This window comes from Simochromis diagramma, unplaced genomic scaffold, assembly GCF_900408965.1.
Source record: "Simochromis diagramma unplaced genomic scaffold, fSimDia1.1 OVJJ01000753.1, whole genome shotgun sequence".
Taxonomy (NCBI): Eukaryota; Metazoa; Chordata; class Actinopteri; order Cichliformes; family Cichlidae; genus Simochromis; species Simochromis diagramma.
This window is the reverse complement of record NW_024387523.1, coordinates 6,168,321-6,190,643: the sequence shown is the minus strand read 5'-3', so window position 1 is coordinate 6,190,643 and position 22,323 is coordinate 6,168,321. Positions and strand designations below refer to the sequence as shown.

The following is a 22,323-nucleotide window of genomic DNA, read 5'->3' as shown; positions in this document are numbered from 1 at the left end:
GACTGGGTTGAATCATATGCAGCAGCTCCAACATTTTTTACTCCCTAAAACCACCCGTGTTCACATTTAGGTTAAAGCTGTTCAATCACATGATAAGAATATGAATTAGAGCTAGCATTCATAAATAACTGATAAAAATCAATTAATCATATATTTTGTTTTGATGATCCAGCATTGATTACGCAAGTCCTGAGATAGATTTTTACATGACCCTTGTGGAGAGAGACTTATTAAAAGTTGCACACAAAGGCTGACAAGTGTAAATGTATTATAGATGATAGCTGGCTGGAGTAGCTGCCTGCCAGTCTTGACTCTCATGTGAGTAGTCTCTGTGTGGATCCACTGCAGCTTCCTGCATTATCCTTACTCAGGATGGTTAGATTTACAGTGAAACCATTACAATTGAGTTTCAAAGAAATGCATAAGCTAGCACAAAGAAATGTGTAAGCCAGCAGACAGTATATACACATCTGTTTGCCAAATATGTAAAAGCCTCCTCCTTAAAAGTGGAAAAGTACCTGTAACCAGATACTTTTATAAAATGCTGAAATATGGGCAGACTGTAGCTCTCTGACAAGCCGCTGAAAATCTGTGACATGAATCTCAGTCTGGGGACCGATGCTGTATTCTAGTCAAGAATGTCAGGACCCTTGGATCTCGGGCTCGTGTAAAACACAGCCCTGCCCTATCATATAAAGAGTGAATCATCCAAATCGCCTTTAAATGTATTAAACATGTTTAAAATTCGTTGAAAAAGAGTCTGTAACAGAACATCTCTGCATAGATGCTTTAGTCCTAAATGCCTCCTCATTGCCTGAATTATCCTCATTCATTAGACCAGCGGAGGTTGTTGCACGACTTGGGGCAGCACTTAAACGCCATGAACTGGCGAATACTTGTGTTAAAGTAGCGTCTATGGCCACGCAGCTTAATGGACCACACTGGGGGCCGTCCTTCCCCTCTGGCTTTTACAGTAGCAGTATAACATTGTGTTAATGTCTCTATAGCACCCAATAACTTCCATCAGCGAGATCCAGCTCGAAATGCTTATTTGTTGTTGGTACACTATATCCTGCCCACACACAGTTTCAAATTCTGACCCTGTGACTAAGCCTTTTATTTAAGCCCTGAGAGAAAAGAACATCTCGGTGCGTTTCATATGTTTGTTAAAAGGGGGAGGATGCTTTATTTATTTTTTGTTTTTTGTTTTCCAGCTGTAGTTTCCATTTTTACATGGGTTGAAACCTGGTGATTCAAAATTGTGCTTCGCATATTTCTGTTTTTTTCCCAGCGCTTACGGTTTTATGACACCATTGGGCCTCATTTTCCACCATGTAGTGCTGTATAAATGCATCTATTCTGCTTTGAGGGGGGGAACAGATTCCTCCTGTTTTTTATTAACATGAACCCTAAACCTGTCATTGTATGTATTGTATGAATTAGGCTGAACTTTGGCTTACATTTTCCCCCTCCAGTTCTTTAGTGATGAAGAATACAGAACTGGAAAGCTTTCTAAGCACAGCTGCCATCACTCTGCTCCAGTAACCCCTGTGTGGGGTGGCCTCTGACCTCAGTGAAAATCCAACAGGGGCTAAAGGGGACTATTAATGTTCACTAGTGATGTACAGCTGTGCTTCATTCAAGGTGGTTTGCTCTGCACACAATTTGCACATGCAAATTAAATTTGTGGCAGATGGTCTTAAGATTGCATCATATTTTAGATGTTTTACGTGAGGGAGTGAACTCTGAATTAGAAGAGTTTGCAGATACCTGCAGTATTTGCCCTAGGTCTTGTTAAAATGCCATGGATCGGCATGTGTGCTCTCTGTGCCCTGTGTGTCCTGTATTTCTTCTGTGCTCCACTGGCCATGACAGCCGAGGTAACCCATCTCAGAGCTGCATAAGTCAGACTGTCAGCAGATTCAGCCCTGTGTTTCCTGGACCCTGTTGATACCCAATACTTAATGGCATACTGGGAAGCTTTGTTGCGAGCCTGTAATCCAAGCATCTTATCAAACCAATCAGCGCTTTTCCAGCAAGAACACATCTCGACCGTGACAGTAGGAAGTTTCACAACATCTGGTGTTGGGTGGGGGCAAGAAGGAGTTGCGTGAAAAGAAAGTGAGAGAACAATCTTGATGTTTTGGCATGAAGTCTTTAGATCGACGCCACATCCTGCTTTTCTTTTGATACAGGTCAGTGAGCGAGCAGTTGGGCAGTCACTGCTCGCCGGCATTTTTGATTGTGATGTTTTGGATGCCAATGTTCATCATTGCACTCGCTTAGTTTCTTTTTTTCTCTCTCACTCTCTATCCAAAACGAACTTCTTTTCTTTCTCTCTGTTGTTTCTATCCAGCCGTCCTTCCAGCCCAGTGCAGCAGTGAGAGGTTTCCACGGCAGTAAGTCAGCAGCCATGGGTCCAAGTCTTGGCTCCAATTGGACCACTGGTAGCAGTGGTGGTCAAGGGGCCTGGAGCGGGCCTTCTTTCACCCGTGCAAGTCTGCAGCATTATATATCTCACCAACAACAACATGCGCAACACCACCCTCAGTCCACGCACACTAGCTACGCTTACTGCCCAGCGCATACGGCTGTGAGTACAGTAAATTTCCTCTGTGTCTGCACCTCTCTGTCATTTCTAGCTGCTGTGTTGCAATAATTTCTTTGAATACCAAGAATGTTCTTCTTGTCTCTCTCTCGCTTTGGAGTCGATTGGTTGCAGTTACCATCAGGGAAGCTCTTACGCACGCAGCAAATTCTTTCTCCATCTCCTCCTCCCACTCCTTTCTTTGTCTTCCGCTTTAATCTTTGCCTTCTTTTTCTCAAACCCAAGTATATCACTTCCTCTCCAACCTTCCTCCCCTTCCTGCTCTATCTCTTACTTTGACCCTCTCTCTCCTTCTCTCTTCTCTGCAACTTAATTTGTTTTTCTTTCATCCATCCTCTGCATCGGCAGTGCAATGAGAGACTAATTGAGGTAGAGACACTTCTGGATGGCTTCCCTTGTCATTATCCTTGGAATTAATTGCTGTTCTGCAATCCGTCTGATTTGACTTTATTTGTGCTATCTGCCTTTCTAATGTAACGTTTGGGGTGTGACTGGAACTAAGGCACAAGCCAAATTGAGGAATTTTATTATCGTCATGTTGCTGTCACAGTCACAGAGCTGGAAACAAAGATTTGGCAGCTATTTTTCCCCCCTCTCTGTATTTCTTCCTGTAATAAATGTATTTTACAAGGCTTCACACCAAATCTTTCTCTCATTTTCTCTTTTTTCCATTACAACACTCTGGTATTCTCTCATCTTACATACGCACCACGCGAATTCCCTGCTGCCTACTTGCCTGCATGTTGAGACTCCCCTGAAGCGCCTCCATGTAAAGAAATTGGATTGGATTTAGATATGATAATCATCACTGTACATCAGCTGCCGGATCCAGCATTCCTTTTATGTTATTTCTTACACACTAAAGGACACATTCATACTTTTTAGAAAGGTGGAAAACAGTTGTTCTTTAAGAGCCCTAGCTGTTCTTTGTGTGTGTACGTTTCATTTCAATACAGAAGTCCTGCTTTTGCTTGCAGTACAAAATCGTCGCCATCACTAACAAACACCATCTCTGCCGCTGTTGTCAATTAGACCACTTCTGCTACCTGAGGCAAAAAAGAGCTCTGTTTTTGGTTCCAGCATTTGCACAACACTGTTGAAGAACAACAGAGAACATTCCAAAACAGACATAAATGCTGATTCTGTTATTGTAGATGCGGCGCCGCTCGATCAGTTGTCATAAGTTTTTGGGAGCATTACGGTCCTTTCTTGTCCTGCTGCCACATCCCACCAGAGATATCAGGCACAGTCATCAACGTCCGCACACACAGGACCCATGAGTGTCTTAGTTCTTTTTATGCAACAAACAATTTAAAAAAGAGCTATCATAAAGCCACTTTTGTCCTTCTCTGACTGAGCATGGTCATTGTTTTCCTCAGTGGAAAATAGTGCTGATCTTCATGAAGCGTTTCAAAGCTCGATATCCACCCAGGCAACAGCCATCTGTAGGATTAGTGTCCGTATTCCCTTAAAGGGAGGAAGTTATTATCAGCACACTCCATTCTCTGCTGTGTGTAGCCCTATATGTTCTGCATTCACATACAGTGCATGTATATTAGTGATAATTCACTTTGTGGGAGTGAGGCGACTGAAATCTGGGTTTTGCATACAGTAGGTCACCAGAAAGTGTAACATTTTGGCATTGGTAGTGAAATTAACTTTAGATTGGACAGGATTTAAAAACAATAGAAATATTATGTTTTTTGGTTTTGTTGGTTTTTTTTTTTTATCATTTGGGATGGCTGTTTATCACTTTGTAGACTGAAGAAAAAAGTGTCAATCAATTTCTAATGGGTTGAATTTTTTTTTAATTGCATTATTGTTTAAAACCCCAAATTTTCGAATTTCCGAAAATGCATAGTAATGGCACACATGATTTTACCATTGTTAAAAAACTGAGAAGATGTGAAAAAAATAGATTCACAGCAGACCGTTTCTTTTTCTTTTTTTCTTTTATTCTTCTTCTTCTCCACTCTATTGCTCTCTATGTGTTTTTGTACGATGTTGCTAAGCCATACTTCTCACACTCCACGTCTAACCTGTCTTGGTTGCTGATCACCACAGGATCATCAAACTCCTGCCCTCTGCGATCAAACCATCGCAGGCTTAGCTGGCTTTAACTGCCCTGTTTTCATGGGACAGTGGGGATACTTGTTTGCTTTTTGGCAGTTTTCATTTTCTCCCTGCAGAAGGTAATTTCTCCCCTACTATCATGCTTTGGCCTCAACACTTGGCCTCAAGGAAGATTTACAGTGACTAGAGATGGCTAATCCAGACACTTACAGTAAACCAAAGAATGGTTCCAGCTTTTGAGTCTGCTTTGTGTTTTAAGCTTCTCATAGACAACATATACTATATTTATATGGAATTGAAATCCAGTATATATCGAAGACACTGAAACCGATACCCCTATGAAAGTTCGTTTCCCCTGTAAATCCATCAATTTTTTATTGCCCCTCTAAATGCTGTTGTAATTTCAGGCGTATTAGATGCAAAGAATGCCCAACAGAAAGGAAAGAAAACAGAACTGATAGCTTAGCATGTGTCTGTCCTCCCGGCTGAGAGAGGTGAGTAAATAAAGGGGTGAAACAGAAAGGCAAGTTAGGATCCAGCAGAGATCAAGAAGCTTTGCCTCCAGTGGGTTTGTAATTACAATGGAAGGAGATACATTCCCACTTTTAATATGGTGAATACCCCTCAGGGAACCACAGGCTGACAAAACACAGTAAAGAAAGTCACGTAGACGTCAGAAGATGTGACTAAAAAGAGAGTCAAATAGATGGATTCTCCTATTTCCAGCAACTGTGCAATACTAACACATACAAAGTTCTTTCATAAACTGCAGATTTGCCATGTGCGTGTGTGTGTCCTCTGCCATTGTATTGTTTGACATTCTCACACTACACATAAGGAGTTACAGGGAAATTACTGAGATGGTTAGTGGTTTAAAGCAGACTTTAATAATAAACTTGGACACCGAAACACTTGATTTTGATTATACAGGGTGGGCCATTTATATGGATACACCGTAATAACATGGGAATGGTTGGTGATATTAAAGTCCTGTTTGTGGCACATTAGTATATGTGAGGAGGCAAACTCCTCAAGATGGGTGGTGACCATGGTGGCCATTTAGACGTCGGCCATCTTGGATACAACTTTTGTTTTTTCAATAGGAAGAGGGCCATGTGACACATCAAACTTATTGGTAATGTCACAAGAAAAACAATGGTGTGCTTGGTTTCAATGTAGTTACATATCACCAACCATTCCCATGTTATTACGGTATATCCATATAAATGGCCCACCCTGTACTTTGGAAAGAAAATGACAAATATTTCCTGTTTCAGGCACTCTCATGGGCAGGGTTTAGTTTTAGCCATTATAGAAGGCTCTCTGTGATAGTGTTGGTCAGCCTGTCCAATATTTTGGTTCCAGTTGAAATATTTCAACAACTACTGGACTGCTTGCAAACAAACACTTAAAACTCTACAATGAAACATGGTGTTAGGCTCCTAAATTTGTTTTTTTTTTTTCTTCCATTACTGTATGAGGCTCAAAGGACTTGAGGTTCTTAATGTTTTATAAAATGTATTGTCAGTGCTGAATTGAGATTTAAACAGTAGGAATATGGTTTGAATCTTGTTTACAGGGTTTTAAGAAGCTTTGAAAGAAACGTGTGTGAGTGAATTAATGTGTTCATAACATTGTTTTGCTAATTACTGTTGAATAACGATGTTATTTCCCAACCCCGATCCACTAGCTGTTCCTGCTGAAAACACCTAATCCTTATTTTGATCAGGTTTGCTACAAAGGTGATCAGGCATATCTGCGTGATGATTGGGCAGACTGAATTGGCATCAAAGCTGGGATTGAAGTAAATGCTAAACGGACTGGTTCTTACATAGTGCTTATAGTGTGCTTGGGCACTCAAAGTGCTTTATACAATTTGCCTCATTCACTCCCATTCTTACAAGCACTTTTCCCCCCCCCCTATGTTTTATGTAAAAACTAATCTAAGTAATGCTTTCTGCCAACCTCAACATCCTTGGATTTTTAAATGGCAAGCAAGCTTTCCTTTTATTTTTTCTGTGTGTGACTGGACAAAACAGAAAAAGAGCATGTGTTTTTAGTCACCTTCTATCCTTACATAAACGCCTTTTACTGTGTGACCTGTGAGCTGTTTCATTTCTGATGGTATGCTTCTTCTTTACATCATATTATGATCAAAGAGCCTCACATCAACATTGCTTTGTTGTCCCCTCAGTTTATTCTGTCCAGATATTATTCATGGTTGTGATAGTGTTTCATTATTTTACATGTAAGGCATTCTTGGAATTGTGGTCTTGTATTTGCCGTTTAACTGTTTAATTGTTTACAACTGGGGGGAATTGAGTTACCAACATGGTCTACTTGAGTTGACTGTGTCCATGTAATGTGCTTATAACCAAGTTAAACTGAATTCATGCAGATATGAGTGCATATGTTGGAGGGAATAATAAAACTGAGGCCTTTTGCTCCTTTGGTGTTGTGACAAGATATATGTGGAAAGACTGGGGATGCATTCTGAACTCAAGGGTCAGCCCGCATTGCGTCTATATACTGCTGCAGAGTTCATCTCTCTTCATAACATATAGATAGAGACACCTACACACGTGCTGCAGAGGACAAAACCAGCTTTCCTCCCCACAGCTTGGGAATTGTTTTAAGAACTGTTGGAACACATTTTAAAATGTTGTGCCCTGCAGTACTAATGCTCTTATCAGGTATACATAACAAGATGCATTTTTTCCCCCTCTAATGAATACATTTGGGTATGTTATCACTCCTTTATCTGAGAACTTGGACATCCCTTTGAAACCTTCAATTTAATCCGCTGTTGTTGCCTCAGTAAACTCTGATTGTTACCTCATTAGATGTGCCGAGCACAAACTGGCAAATGATTCAGTCAATACAAACGGGCTAGCAGGGATTCCCGGCACATATCCAGATTCACAAGGTCTAGAAATTCAGAGAAGAGACAGAAGGAGACACTGCAAGACTGTGATACAATAGGCGGTAATCAAAAAGGGTGGAATAGACGGAAAGGAAGATAAAAAGGGAACGAGAGGAATCTGCAAAATGTTGCTCCGGTGTGTCTTTTTAACAACCATGACCAGCATTTAACTTTGATCATGAACCCTTGTGTTTGATATTCGATAACATCATCAGTGGAGATTTCAGCAGAATAATGGTTCACATATAAACTAGGTGCAGGTGTGCTATAAATTCATCCAGCTCACCTTTTCAACTGTCTGTCTTTGTGAGGGCTGAACTCTGGCACAACTCTTTGTGTTGTGATTAGCTTAATTACCCGCAACTCACAAACATCCATTTATACTGGATGACAGATGATACTGTCATTTAGCTGAATGAATGGCCTGATTTCTGGCAGAGGGTGAGGGTGCAACTGCTGGCTCAGGGCCTGCACAAAGGCAACTGAGCTGAGATTAGTTATTTGTGGATCCACAAAGGAAGCACAGTAATCAGACCTCTGGAAGTGAAGTAACACTGAAAAGAGTGAGTGGGGAGGTGAGGCAGGGATTCAGATCTGCTGTCATGGAGTCCAAGCTTTTTTCCTCATGGCATGTTTTTCAAAGAAATGTTCCTTCCAAGAGAAAAATAGTTAGGACTTCCTAATAGCAGAGGCAACAGATGCCAATGTGTAAGGAAGTGCATTAGTTTTACACTGCGAGTCTCTTTTATCAGCTCGTGAACGAAGTGCATTGCTCATTCCCCAAATACTGCAATGATTCATCTTTGCCATGAGCTAGAATGGGCTTTGTCTCAGTAATTAATTTAGCTCTCGGGACAGCAGTTGGAATGAGTCGTGTCTTCGAGGCCTAATTAAAAGAAGATTGTCAAACATATTCTAGGTCACACAGCTCAGAATCTCCAGCCATTAAAGGGATGTTTTTAGGCACTCCCACCTTGTCCTTGGTGGACCATTTTGCTGGCTGATAGAGCATGGGCTACACAGAGAAAAACAAATGGTTTTATTTGCCATGTTGATTTCTTCAGGCAGCACTTGAAAATTGAGACACTTGATGTTTTGTTTATTATTGGCTGCTTGAGTCAATAACTCAATCCACTTATGGGTTTGTGCCCTGCGTGGCTTCTTCTTTGCCTTCGCCTTTGTCTGCCGTTGGTTTGTTTGTAATTGTTAAGAGAACAGAATTCCTTTCGGTGGAAAATAGACACACAATTAGCTTCCTATACTCAGATAAATGAGAACGTTACTGTGCATGAGTTTCGCGGGTTTAGGATCACTGTCTCCACAATAACAGTCAAACAGTGGCTGGAAACACTTTTTTATTGGCACCACATTCATCATAATGTATCAGCTGGAATTGTCATTTTATTGAACCAGTCAGACTGACAGGCATGAAGCGTTATCTTATCTGTCCTCGTAATGAGAATCATTGACTTTAGTTACAGGCGCAGAATATCTCTAAAAGTGTACACACACTCACATATGCGCGCACACACACAGGTTCTCAACAATTAAGTGCGAGCTGCCGGGCTTAGTGCCTGTGTCCATTGTAAGCACTCTAAACCTGTTAGACTGTGACAGACCATTAAAAGGCTGCCAAGACTTCCTTAATTTGCTTCAACGGTGCACACTGAGTGCCATGAGTGTGTCTGTCTGTATGAATGTGCATTTACTTCTTATGACACTCCTTAGCTCCAGCCTCCCACGACCATATCCGCTGCCGTCGCACTAACATTTACAAACAGTCGAATTTACAGGATCAACCCTACCAAGTCATCGCAGTATCTCTGCTTCAATTTTCAGTATGGAAATAACGCATAACGGCCAATTTGTGTGTGTTTAGGCAAATCCATTAAACCATAAAACTGCTGTCAACATTGATGTATTTTCATGCTGAATATTTTCTGAAAATTGTTACAAGCAAAACATACACAACAGTAATTATCTTTGCACTTGAGCCATTTCTACTATAAATTGAAGCTGCCGATCCCCAGCGCTTGTCAGTTCACATATTTCCGATATATATAAATGCCTGCTGCATGCATGTAGATGTGTTCACATTTGAAAATGTTAATCATTAGTTTTTTGTTTTTGGGGCATTGGGATGTGGATTTGTCCTGGTAGACAGTGCCAGTAGAATCTGGTAAAAACTGTCAGGGAAGTGGAAATTAGAAATTACACACCTTACAAATTTCACATCTTTTTTTTCACACGTTGAAATCAACAGGATAAGCCCAGGCTCCCACACTTTTTTTTTTTAAATGCTCTGTTTCCCGTCGTTTGTTATATTTGACTCGTATAAATAGGTTTCCACAGAAGCGTCAAGTACAGTTTTGTCTGTAATGCACAAAAGTTGCTCATTTTAACTAAGGCAGAACAAGAATTTCTCTTTAAATACTTCTGCAGCTGGCTGGATTCTAACCAAATGAGCATGGTCACGATGACAAAGCACTTTGTTTACTAGTGCACCAATCCAATTTAGAGGGAAACCTTTTGCGTTTGACACTTCTGAACGAATGCTTTTTGGGTGGATGTTTCACCTAGAAGGCATTTCCTGTCGTGACCAGAGCTTGGCTTTCTACACCATTAGGAATTAAAGGCTCGGGCCACAGGATCTTGAAAACCCAGACCACAGGAATATCCAGAATCTGACAGCGCTTCCAAGCCTCCGTATGTTTCATTTCCTATTTCACAAGAGCGGGCGGTCCATGTAAATTCCTGGCTGTGGTATACCACCACTCTTCATTTAGCAGCGGTTCATGGTTGATATTAGATGTTGAACACAATGGGGGATGTTAGAAGGTGGATTAGGAAGGGTGCTGGCAGATCTTTCAGGGATTTAAATGGGTGCCTTCTCTTGTTCATATCATGTGGACTGTCATATTTACATGCCATTGCTGGCTTAGTGTTGTTTCTTGGCCGTGTTTCATGGCAATTCGTAGCGTCTCATCTGTGAAATCACTGTTCAGAAAATCAGTTTGCACCTGCTGCTTTCTGTAAAGGTGATTAGTCAATGACAGGTCAGAGCAAGGAACTATAAATCACACATCCTGAGCTGTAGATGTGGCCTTAATTCATCATATTTCACTCTTATCATGCCTTTGTTGCAGCTACACATGCATACTTATATGCACACACACATAACTGACATCCATGCACAGATGGGCTTTCATATATGGCTGCCTGGGGCTGTAGGATTGGCTTTAAAAACACCCATAACATCTGTAAAGTATTATGACTGATTATACTGGTCCTTCAGCGCAATCATGCAATATGGGCATGAGCAATGGTTGAACATGAACCGTATGGGAGGAAAACGAGGCGATAAGGTCTCTGTGATTCGAAGCTGCGAGGCCCTCGGCTACATCCACACCCTTTCATATTAACTTACTTTATTTACATACAGGCATGGGCCTCACTTTAAGTAAGTATGGAATTTGATCATGTGAATAATTAAAAACATGATCCGATATGAACTACACTGAAAGTATGAGCATCAGAAAACACAAGTACACTAAAGTCATGATCACTGAAGCAAATGTAACATGCATTTTCCCTCAATAGGAAGATAGTAAAGATGGTTATGTGGCAACACCTTTGTTCAGATTAGGGTTATTAAGTTTGCTGTAGACCTGACCACGACTATCATGGTGATGATGTCAAATATCAAATCAAACCAAAAAGTGGGCATGTGCATCAAATCGAGCCACACTGAGCCGTGTTTAATTTGTCGCTGTTTTTGAAGCAGGAAGTAAATTTAAGATGCAGTATGATATACACAGACATTTTGCATACATCGTGGTGAAGTGCACCATACCACAAACATCAGATAACAGGAAAACCCATATACCGCACATGCATGTAAGAGGTATGGTGCGCTTTGTCCTCAAGCTAATGTTGTGTGTAAGCTTGAAAGTTTGAGGGCTCTGTGTAATGTCTGTATCTGCAGCAACACTGCTTTCCTGGGAAGATTTCTTTTTTTTTTAAATACTAAAAATGATCTCTCATGTATTCAGGAGAATTTAATTTAAGCAAGCTAATCAGTCGTACTGGTACCTTTATCCTTTGTTTCTGTAGTCAGATGAGACAAAGTTGCAGAGTTTTAAAAGAAACTTAGGCTGTTTGATATCCTTGATATCTTGTCTCCAGACAGATTTTCAGCTCCTCTCTCATTACCACCTCCTGACTATTCCTGCATATTTTTCTTTAAAGCCAGTCCTCACTTGTCCACCAGGTGGCTGGAGTCATTTCTTCAGTACACCCGTGGATTGTTTGTAAATCAGCCCTTTGGGAAGTAAGAAGTCATGGGTTCCTTGATTGACATTAACGATGACTCATGTTTACGGTGGCCCTGACAGGCCAAACGGACTGCAACTTAAGAAAACACCAGCAATAAGAAAAACGCTGCAAAGGCACACAAAACACAACAGAAATAGGAAAAAACAGATTTCCAAAAGCACAAGGGAAGTGTTTCTGGGGAGACAATAACCCGATAGACCAGTTGCAGGAACCCAAAACGTGCTAGGTGTGTTTTATCATGATCCATATAATACTGATGACGTATTTTTAGGCTAATAGTTAGGCTAACACGCTTCCTCTCATCTTTTCTTTCCTCACAAAGGCGATAGATCCTCCACTTCTTTTAAGTGTCTCCCAGCGCAATGCTTAGCATATTTTGGTTCCTGCAACTGGTCCGTCGGGTTATTGTCTCCCCAGAAACACTTCCCTTGTGTATTTGGAAATCTGTTTTTCCTATTTCTGTTTTCCTTTTTCCTATTTCCATTGTGTTTTGTGTGCTTTTGCAGCGTTTTTCTTATTGCTGGTGTTTTAAGTTGCAGTCCCTTTGGCCTCTCAGGGCCACCATACACGTTCCTGCAATGAAATAATTAATTATAACTGTAATTACTGTACTTAAGATATCCACCAAAAAAATCAAAATATAGTCAGATTTTGTTTGCATTGATAACAAACTACATTAACTTAGTCTTTCACTAGAACCCCCTGCAGCCGTAGGCCATGACGACTGTCATGCACAGTATATAGGGGTTGCTGTAGAGCAGGTCATCCACTACTTGGTCTGTTGGTGTTTCAGTAACTGGCTGCTCCAGTCTGCATGCCAAAGTATACTAAACCCCAGGTTTCTCTCTGGTGTGTTCATTAGCATGAATGTTAGCGAGAAAGCACTGAGCCATAGAAAAAAAGGGTTTGTATGAATGTGTGTGAATGGGTGAATGGGGTGTGGTATAAAACTGATAACCAGTCCATTTACCATATAGCTTTCTGACTGATGTTGGTAATGTGATAACCAGTGCAGGATTTCAAGTTTACTATGTGGCTATATTCCCTTAGCCTCGTCTCTTAAATGATACATCACATGAATCTATTCAACAGAAAATAAAACATGAAAAGATAAAATGGCTGAATCCATGATTTAGTGGTTGTGTGAGGTTTTGCCACTGAGCTAAGCTGCTGGAGCATTTTGATTTATTTAAGGGGAGCATTGTTTTTGAATGTTCCTCTGAGTGTTGTTTTGGCAGCGAAATTGCACTGCTCGAACAAGTCTTGTTGGAAGACAAAGCTTGACAGTTCACTTCCTAGTTGGCTCTGTTAAGGCACATACAACGACAAATGCATAAAAGCCACATGCGATTGCACACCTTGTCACCGTTGTAAACTAGTGGAGTCAAAAAGCAGTATGAAAAGTTATCAGTTAAGTTCACCTATTCTCAAAATGTGTTTTAATAGCATTACTGTATCACATTCTTCAAATACTCTCAAACAGTAAAGGATTCTTGTATGAACAATAGAAAGATAGAACCCTCCATTCATTCTCTCCCAATAGCTTTGGATGTGTGAAAAGGTGGGAGGCTTGTTGGAGCTGCTTTGCTCCATTTAGTTAGTGCACTTTGATGACTTCAGTACTTGTAATTATAGAGGCGCCACCAAGGAAGCAATCTCAAAGTGCATTGCCCTGAAAGTCTTACACTCGCTGATATCAAATGTTACCCAGTGGAGTTGCACCATAAAGGGAATGTTCTTACTCATCTACTACATGGTTTCTAGCACCTCAGTGTCATCTGCTAGTATTACACCCTACAAACCCCACGATAATGGTCGATGTGTGGGTCTGGGTGTGAATGGACATCCATCTATTTTTGCACTAGATACCTTTTTGGGGATGTACCATGCTTCTCGCCCACTATCAGCAGGGATAGGCTCCAACAGTCAATTATAATAATTGTTTGGTTAAGTGGGAGATTAAGAAAATCGATGGATTGATGTTCAGTGTGATGTACTGTATGCCGGAAATATGTGACCCATTTTACATTGTGACCATGATGTATGTCCAGCATGCCAAGTGTGCTTAAACACATTACAATTGCTGAAGCTGCAGTGGTTACTTGAAGGCATATCAGGCTTACTAGAGCGCATGAATCCATTAATTGTTCAACAGTCTTTAATAATGCATTTGTTGTACCATTTAGGGGAAATTAAATAGACAAAAAGTGTCAAGTTCCTAAGACTTAATTAGCAAGAAACTGTTGTATTAACAAGAAACAAAGCCTAAAGAAAAACATGTTGTACTACGTATCAGCAGTTTATAAGTGTCAGCCACTCGGCTTGTCCTCACTCATGTGATGAGGACAAGGCAATTGATTTAACATTGATTTGATAATGATTAATACATTAAGGGTTATTTAAACCAGCGCTAACATGTTTTTAGCCTAAGGGTAAGCAGTAATGAGCTGTAAACTAACATATTATCGCCCGGCAAGTAAATCTGGAGAATTTCACCCCTAACTGTTGCCCATTTATGCACCCAGAATACGTAGAGCAACAGCAAATTCATTTGTATTCTACTACTTTTAGCTGTGTTCTTCACCATCTCTCATGTGAAATGGTCCACTGTGTTCAAAAGCTAGCCACTAACTGTATGTCTGCCAGTGGTTGCTGGGCAGGGAGTTATAGTAGTTTTATTATGAAAAGAGCTGCTTGCTGCAGCCAAAAACAATGCTGTGAGAGTGGTTGGATGCTTACACAGTAAAATGATGTGCTGGAAAACCAAAACAATAAGCTGAAAGGCACTGTACAGCCCTGCATAACTGAGAGCAACTAAATGTCAGGTAATAATTTTGAGTCCGTCACTGTATCATCCCCCTTTTTTATTCACACAAATAGCCATTTGACCTACTGTTGGTTAAAAACCCACTGCAGTAGTTGAAAGCGTGCACGTTAATGCAGCACAAACATATTCCAGTTATGTTTCGTGTAGTTGCCCGTTTGGTCAGGGTCAATGACTTTCACCTTTTTTCCATTTAAACCACAATATGGAAAGAATAGCAATTGTGCTATTTGGCTCTGTGTGTGTTTTTATGTTAAAACAAATGCATGAGTAAAATGACCTGTCTGTTCATGCAGTGTTATTTAGTCCTGAAGTTGTCTCTTCAGCTCTCCCTCTCTGTTTTCTTTGTCTCCTGGGCTTCATGCTTTGCATGCACAGGATGAGACACCGGGGGAGGTTAAGAGAGGAGCTGGAATGGAGTTCTGCTCCATTTACCACCCTGAAATATTCCTCTTAGAACGACACACTCTGTTTTCTATCTCTCCTTACTCTCAGCACCGTTTCTCACTCTGCTGGTCCCCTCCCTCTCACTTCTCATCTCTGTGACATGTGGTCATTTCACTTCATTCCAGGATGGCTTAGCAGTACTTTAAAAATTTGCTGCTGTCCTCCCATCCCATCCTGCTCAATTGCAGGCAGCATTGAGCTTCATCGGCAGGCCAGTACCTGGCAGCTATAACTCTTTTCCTAATCACAAGTCTCTCTCTGTGCCAGGCGCAGAAGCTTTATCTGTTGCTTCAAAATTTTAGTTTTCTGCCGGTATTACCCCAACACGGGCGCCCGTGAACACCACTTACCATATCCACCCATCAGGCACAACGTTAAAACCACTGACAGGTGAAGTGTGTAATGTAGAGCGGTTTCCTCTAGCATTACGATACACATTTCTGTGCCTTACAGACCTCTTAGTTATTGTTCCAGGAACGCCTCCTAACTCCCAGTCTGACTGAGCATCTGGGAATGTGCCCAAACAAGCCACATTCACAAATGCCTATAGTGCCGGGTGCCAGACACTGCAGGATAGCCCCAGACATCTCGTGTCCAAGTGCCCCGAGGGGTTAGAGCCATTTTGGCAAGCATGAGTCAAACACATACTACATGTAGTCACAGATACTAGCACTTTCTTGTTATATGGTTTCATCCTTTGGATAATTTTAGTGTTGTTGTTTAAAAAAAAAAAAAACCTCTTAGACACTTAGAGATTCATCAGCACATTCGAAGACAGATAATGTAGCACAAAACTGATGAGAATAAATGGCTTTGCACTTGGATCTATTTTGGGAATTAACACAATGAGTAAAACAAGATGAACATCATGCGCTGAGAGTGCTGTGATGAAGCTTTGATAGGCCTCTTTCTGCATTTGTCCACTGTGAGTTGTGAGTATATTTTTTTCTGTCGGGTCTGCTGGCCCTTTTGCGTTCTTCGTTTTCCAAACAGTGTTGATTTTGAACATTTTTGGCTTAGCACGCTCACGTGGAAAATACCTACTGTTTAAACTCGCACACTATCTTCCTGCACGGCACTTAAATCCTTATTACGCAGAGGTTTTCTTGGCATCGTCTTTTCTGTATCTTAATGGACGTCGCCGTGCTGTCCCCGGCAAGTAGAGCTGTAGCTGGTTCACATACGGATGTTGTCACCTTCCTTTTTACAGTTTATATCATGTATTATTAGGCCACAGGAAGCCTGATGTATGAGCTTCATTGAAGTGTTTTCACCTTGCATGTCAGTATAACCTTCACCCTTCTGTAACGTTTTGCTCACCACTGCTCATGGCAGCACACATAAAGCTGCCACAGCTTTACACCACCTGACCTTAAACGTGCTTTCAGAAACACAAAACCACATTAAAATGCAGCTACATACGCTTGCACATTGAGACACACACACACAAAATCCACCCTTGCTCGAGGCCTCTTTTCCCAGTTTCATTTATAACAATGCTGATCTTTTCTCAGAATAACATTAATCATAAAACAAGTCGGTTGGCATGACTTGTATATACATTTCACATTTGGATTAGGGCTCCAGTGAGTGCATCCAATTAACTCTTTTGGGTCTATTGCCCTTCCCTTGTTGGGTGTGCTGTGCGTCATTTTTACTCATGCACGTCTGGTTTCATATTTCCTCCCCATTAAGCCTGCTATGCTCTCCTCTATGTTGTGATAGAAGCTAATGACTCACTGGAAATCTGCCTGGTGTTTATCAAATGTCTCAATGCAGGGCTGGTGGTCTGGAGTCAGTCTGGCCTTTTTACATTATCACGAAGTATTAGATAAGCAGCCAAAACCAAGTGATGACACCGTCGTATATAAAGAAGTAATAATAAAGTGAAGTACCCTGCAATGATATCTTGACTATATCACTCTGCTCTTTGCACTGTGGAAAATTATACTCTCAGAGGGGGAATGTGTCGAATTACCTCAGGCTGTCATCCGTTGGTGAACTGATAAGAATGTATTAAGTAATTGCATGTGTTGGAGTTGTAGTGAAATTGCACACATAATGCTTATAAATCTCTGCACACAATTTCAGGAGATGGCGTTTCAGCAAGTAACTCGTTCAGAGTGTTTACTTACCTTACCGTCTTCTCAGATTTTCGTTCCAGAGATTATTAGGCCGCTTGGCTAAGACTGACTAGATACCTGTTGGTGACCTTCTGGCCAGCTGCTTGGGAAAAGTGAGAGTTTCCTGTCCAGCTGTCAGGGGTTGTGACCCACTGGTAACCACTGATCCCAGACTGGTTGACAAGCAGTTGCTGGCTGTAGCTGGACTAAGCACATTAATGTCTTTTCTGTGGTTTTGTGTTGGTTTTCCATTCAGCTGTAGTGAAGCTGCCAAAATCTATGATTGTACTGCAGAATATACTGAAAGATATACTGACATATTTTAAGTGTTCTTAAAATTTCATGTCTGTTTCACCATACCTTTGGATTTGGCTAAAAAAATAAAGATTTATTAGAAAAACATTCACATTATTTTATGCACTAAGTGACTTTGTGGAGATTGGGGGAAAATGTTTTTTTTGGTTTGTTTTTTCATCAAACTTCAGCCCTGTTCTTTAACCTCCTAAGACCCGAACTCTTCCACGGCATGCATTTTTAATTTCTCTTTGATATTTGGGCTGATTGGGACCTGATGAATGTTAACCTGATTTTTGTTTTTAAGAAAAATGAGAGCCACATATGAGGATATTCGTTTAAAATTTTGATAGAACAGTAGCAGTATAATGTCCTCATAAGAGGATATCAGGCCCCTGTAGAGCAAAATGGAGTATTTTGGTCTAAATAACCCAAAATGTGATGTCCACATATGTGGACGCCAGGTCCTAGGAGGTTAAAAATAATGGAAACAGTTTTTGGGATCTTTCCGATAATCCATGACAGAAACACTTCTTCCAACAACATGTGCACATCAACTATTTTCACTTTCACTTTATGCTGAACAGAATGCCCCACAGAAGCTGATTAGTCATGCTGCATTGTTTACACGAACGATGTCAGATGAATGATTGCGTGTCATCCAGTAGAACTGTAGCCAAAAGCAAAGGGATTTTTCCAGGAATACTGTACCATGTCCTGCTTCCCTCCTCTCCCCTTTCCCGCCTTCATTTAAGGCTCCCCCGCGCTCCTGGCACAGTGCTAGTCTTCCTTTGAATTCCATGCATCTGGTCATTTTTGGGAAACGCCCACGGCAGAGCTGTCGAGTGAACCACAGGAAACAAAGCCTCTTGGTTTCCTCAGCAGCTTGAAGAAGGCCAGTAGTGATCCTCGGGGTGGGGTCAGGCAGTAGAGTGGGAAGGTTCTGGACTTTCTAGGAATTGTTTTTCAATGGAAACGTAATGTTTTTCTGTTTCTCTTCAGAAGAATCCATGGATTCTAATAGAATTAAACTATGTTGCATAAAAGCTTTCTTTGATATCTGTTCAGACTTGCTAAGTAGGAATTTGACTGATTCAGTTAAATGAAGGATAAAAATAACACTAAAACCTTCGAGCTGTGTCCCTAAGCCACAGTGTGATCATGCAATGGTTTTCTTTTACTAGACTAAATCCTTTGAACAGGGTTGTAACTACTTAACACCTTCAGGGGCATGATACACCCTCAGCTGTCTTCCTCTTCCTCTATTTTCGCCGTGTGAATGACTCACTTATGCTCTCAATTTAGAAAGTTAATCAACAAGAATCAAAAGAAGGCCTAAAGAAAAAGAATAGCAGCAGATGGCTACTGCCTTGTTTTTTAAAAATGCTTACAGACCTGGCTGCAGAAGTTTGTTGCTTTTTTTCAGTGTAGGCTTTCAAGTGTCTGTCCAAGTAGAGAGCCAATTTTGGTTTCATTGTGATGAACAGCTTGTAAATCAGAGTTTTCCATCACTGTGAAGAACACTCAGTGCCACCTTGCTGCGTGGCCTACTCAAGGGTCTAATAGTTTACAAAGAAGGTTACAAAAATAGGAATGTTGGTGGAAATTTATGTATTTCCTCTCTGTTGTCCTCATGTTCTCATTTTGAATAAAAAAACCTTTTTCTTACAGCAGTATTATTGATAGAGGAACAGAGACAAACACACTTGCTCTTTTTTCCCCCTCTGCATGAAATATTTGGCTGCATATCACTTCTCTGTGACGCCAGTCTCACTGATTCAGACCAGAACACTTCCATCACCATCAAGGCAAAACGCTCTTAGAGTCTTCAAGGTCTGCTTCAATGGAATGAGACATAGTGCTGACATTTATTTACATGCAGGATGTAGTACAGCTCTCCAGTTACTTAATGTTAAATTGCCTTCATAAACTAACCTCTGCCAGTTCATGGGTAAAGGCTGAAAGTTCATGTCAGCCAGTTCTCAAGAGTTTCTAGTGTTGTCTGTAGGGCCACAGGTCAACTTCTTTAGTTTCAAGAGTCAAGTCTCAGTTCCCAGCTTTTAATTCTTAATGGTTGAACCAATTAATATTGATGATTTAGCTGACCAGTGTCTGTAACGGTACTCTCCTGCGTTTCCATTCCCTCTTGACTAATTTCAGTAAATTTTAGAAAATGAGAAACTCTTTTTTTTTTTGTCATAATAATACCAAATATTACATAATATGAGCAAAAATATCGTTCTCTCTTACTAAAAGTATTAAGTACAAATGCTAGCAGGCATTTTTATTACAGTTTAATCATAATAGTTTTTTTTTTTTAATGGAACAAAATATTTTTTTCATGCCTATATTTGATATTCCTCTCAGCCCAATGTGACATTAAATAGCATGGATGTTGTTCTTTTTGTATTATGTTCTACCGACAATATTTCGTTTATCATCATATATGACACAAAAAATAATAAAATATTATTGACCAATAATTATTGATAGTCACGTTAGATGGTTAATCATCTATAAAGAATTTATGTAATTTTTCAAATAAAATGACAAAGGTCCCACCGATGGCCTGATCAGAACACTGAGTCTGATTCACGTAGCATGTAGGATTTTCTTTTAAAGCTATTACTACTTATTTGACAATTTTAGAGAATATGATTTTCAATATATATCAGGTTTCTTTTCCAAAGGCACAATTGTTTATTTTGTTGTTGTTGTGTATGCCTGACTTTGCTCGTTTGTGGCATTCCAAACACAATGCTAACAGGGAACGTCCACAGTGCCCTCTGGTGGACAAACTATGTTACATCAAGACTCGTAACATGGTTGAATGGTGTCTCTCGTCTCATCTTTCTTTTTTTAAATTTTCATTTATCGGTCGTTTTAAATATCGAAACTGATAGATTAAATGTAGCTTAGATCAGTCTCGTGATAAACTAATCAGACTCTGCTTTTCTGGAGAAAATGTGGATGCCATGTGTGATAAACACACTAAATAAACAGTTTGTTACATATCTTTGTAACATATTTTTCGTGCTGCTTCCTCTTATTTTCCCTTGTATCCTCTCTTTAGCCACTTTCTTCTTTGGCCGATTTCCCGTCTTCCTCTGTGTTCTGTACAGTAGATCTTTCCACAGTTGCTCAGAGTTTGTGCCCAGTTGAACCAAAGACTGTTAATCTGGTAATCCACAATCGATATCAGCCTCAACTCTTTTCCTTCAGATAAAAGTGACCTATCTGATAATTGTATTTGCTTCACCATGTCTGAAAAAAGGTGCCCTTTCTCTCTGTGCTTTCCTTTGGTCCATGAGATTCTTCTGCTGGTATAGATTTAGTCTGGAGAAAGGGGGGGAAGAAAGTGACATTTACACCATATTATTTAAACATGATCTGCAAAGTGTTATCAATAATTCAATTTCCTGTGTCTGATTTACGCAAACACAGATTCCATTGTAACTTACAATATGTGACATACAGATGTGGCTGAATTAATTTTTATTATATACTGCGTTGTGAATTCTTTTTTTGGTTTTGTTTTACAGCTGAAATCACTTATCTTGAGTGTGTTACTGCACTAGACATTTGTAATTAGGCTATTATTTTTTGAGAAGGAGACATCAGCCTCGTGGGTTTTTGTGTAACGCTCTGAAGTGGAACAGATGAAATGCAAAACTAAACTCATCAAAGTCAGGGGTCTATTTTCAGATGTGGAAATTGCCCAAATGTAATTGTTTTCAGTCCAGTAATTTCATGTTGTACTTTTTGGCTGCAGTTTTCTTCAGTTCTCATGGCAGGTAATTTAAACGAAACCCAAGCTGATTTGATAATTGAGTGAAAAATGAGGCTCCTGAACTTGTGGCCTCAGCGTCATCGAGATACTCTCGAGAACTTTCAGTCTGTTGCTGTTCATTCTTGTGGACGTGTGTGTGACAAAAAAGACGTAGGACTTCATAAGCACTGTGTTTAATCTTGTTTGCAGATGTGATTGGAGCTGCGGTTGCTTGTGATCAGGCAAACGCTCTCCGAATTGACCGAATGCTCTTTTTGTGATGTTTTTGGTCACGGTCAATCAAAAGAGATTTAATGCTGCACAGAAAGCGGGTTTCACTGGAGTCTTTCACTTGGCACGATAATTACTCATCGTGTAGTCAGAGGGTGCGAGATGACATACAAGTGTTTCAGGATGGTGTGTAATCAATGTTAAAACGAAAAAACTAAATCATATGTTGAATCTTGAATATCATCAACTCATTAAAAAAAAAGTTGAGATAAATCGGCAAAAGAAGAGCGACAAAAGAGCAAAAATACCAAAGCCAAGATGATCCATCTGACCTGCAATCACGACACTGTTAAAAAGTCAACATTCACAGTGTTTAAATAGTGCCTGAGTGTGCATGAATTTGGCATCTGTGAAGGCACCATTAAAGCTGAATGAAGTATATAGTTTCAGGAGCAACATATCTTCCAATGCAACATTTTTTTTTTCAGGGAAAATGCTCATTTCAGCAAGCCCACACTCTACATGTACTACAGCAGGATGGATGTGAGATAAACAAGCATGCATGTAAACAGGACTTCAAGTAATCCAGAAACAGTTTGTAAATTATACAACAAACACGTGGGACTCAGGGGAGCATATTTAGCAGGATTGGGGGAATATTTTACACTCAAAACTGCCTTCAGTCCCTAAAAACTA

At 40.3% G+C, this 22,323-nt stretch overlaps 1 protein-coding gene across 7 annotated transcripts in view; it reads left to right on the top strand.

Moving 5' to 3' along the window:
• Positions 1 to 22,323, top strand: part of LOC120726439 (RNA-binding motif, single-stranded-interacting protein 3-like) — a 289,992-nt gene that overhangs the window by 64,074 nt on the left and 203,595 nt on the right. For 5 of the 7 annotated variants that reach the window (XM_040020026.1, XM_040020028.1, XM_040020027.1 and 2 more), the window contains exon 3: positions 2,357 to 2,593. The exons of 1 other annotated variant lie outside the window; for it this stretch is intronic. In XM_040020026.1, the coding sequence (XP_039875960.1) occupies positions 2,357 to 2,593 (237 nt within the window). Of the gene's footprint in view, positions 1 to 277; positions 2,196 to 2,356; positions 2,594 to 22,323 lie in introns of those variants that run through there. One more of the 7 variants, XM_040020029.1, reaches the window with a different exon arrangement.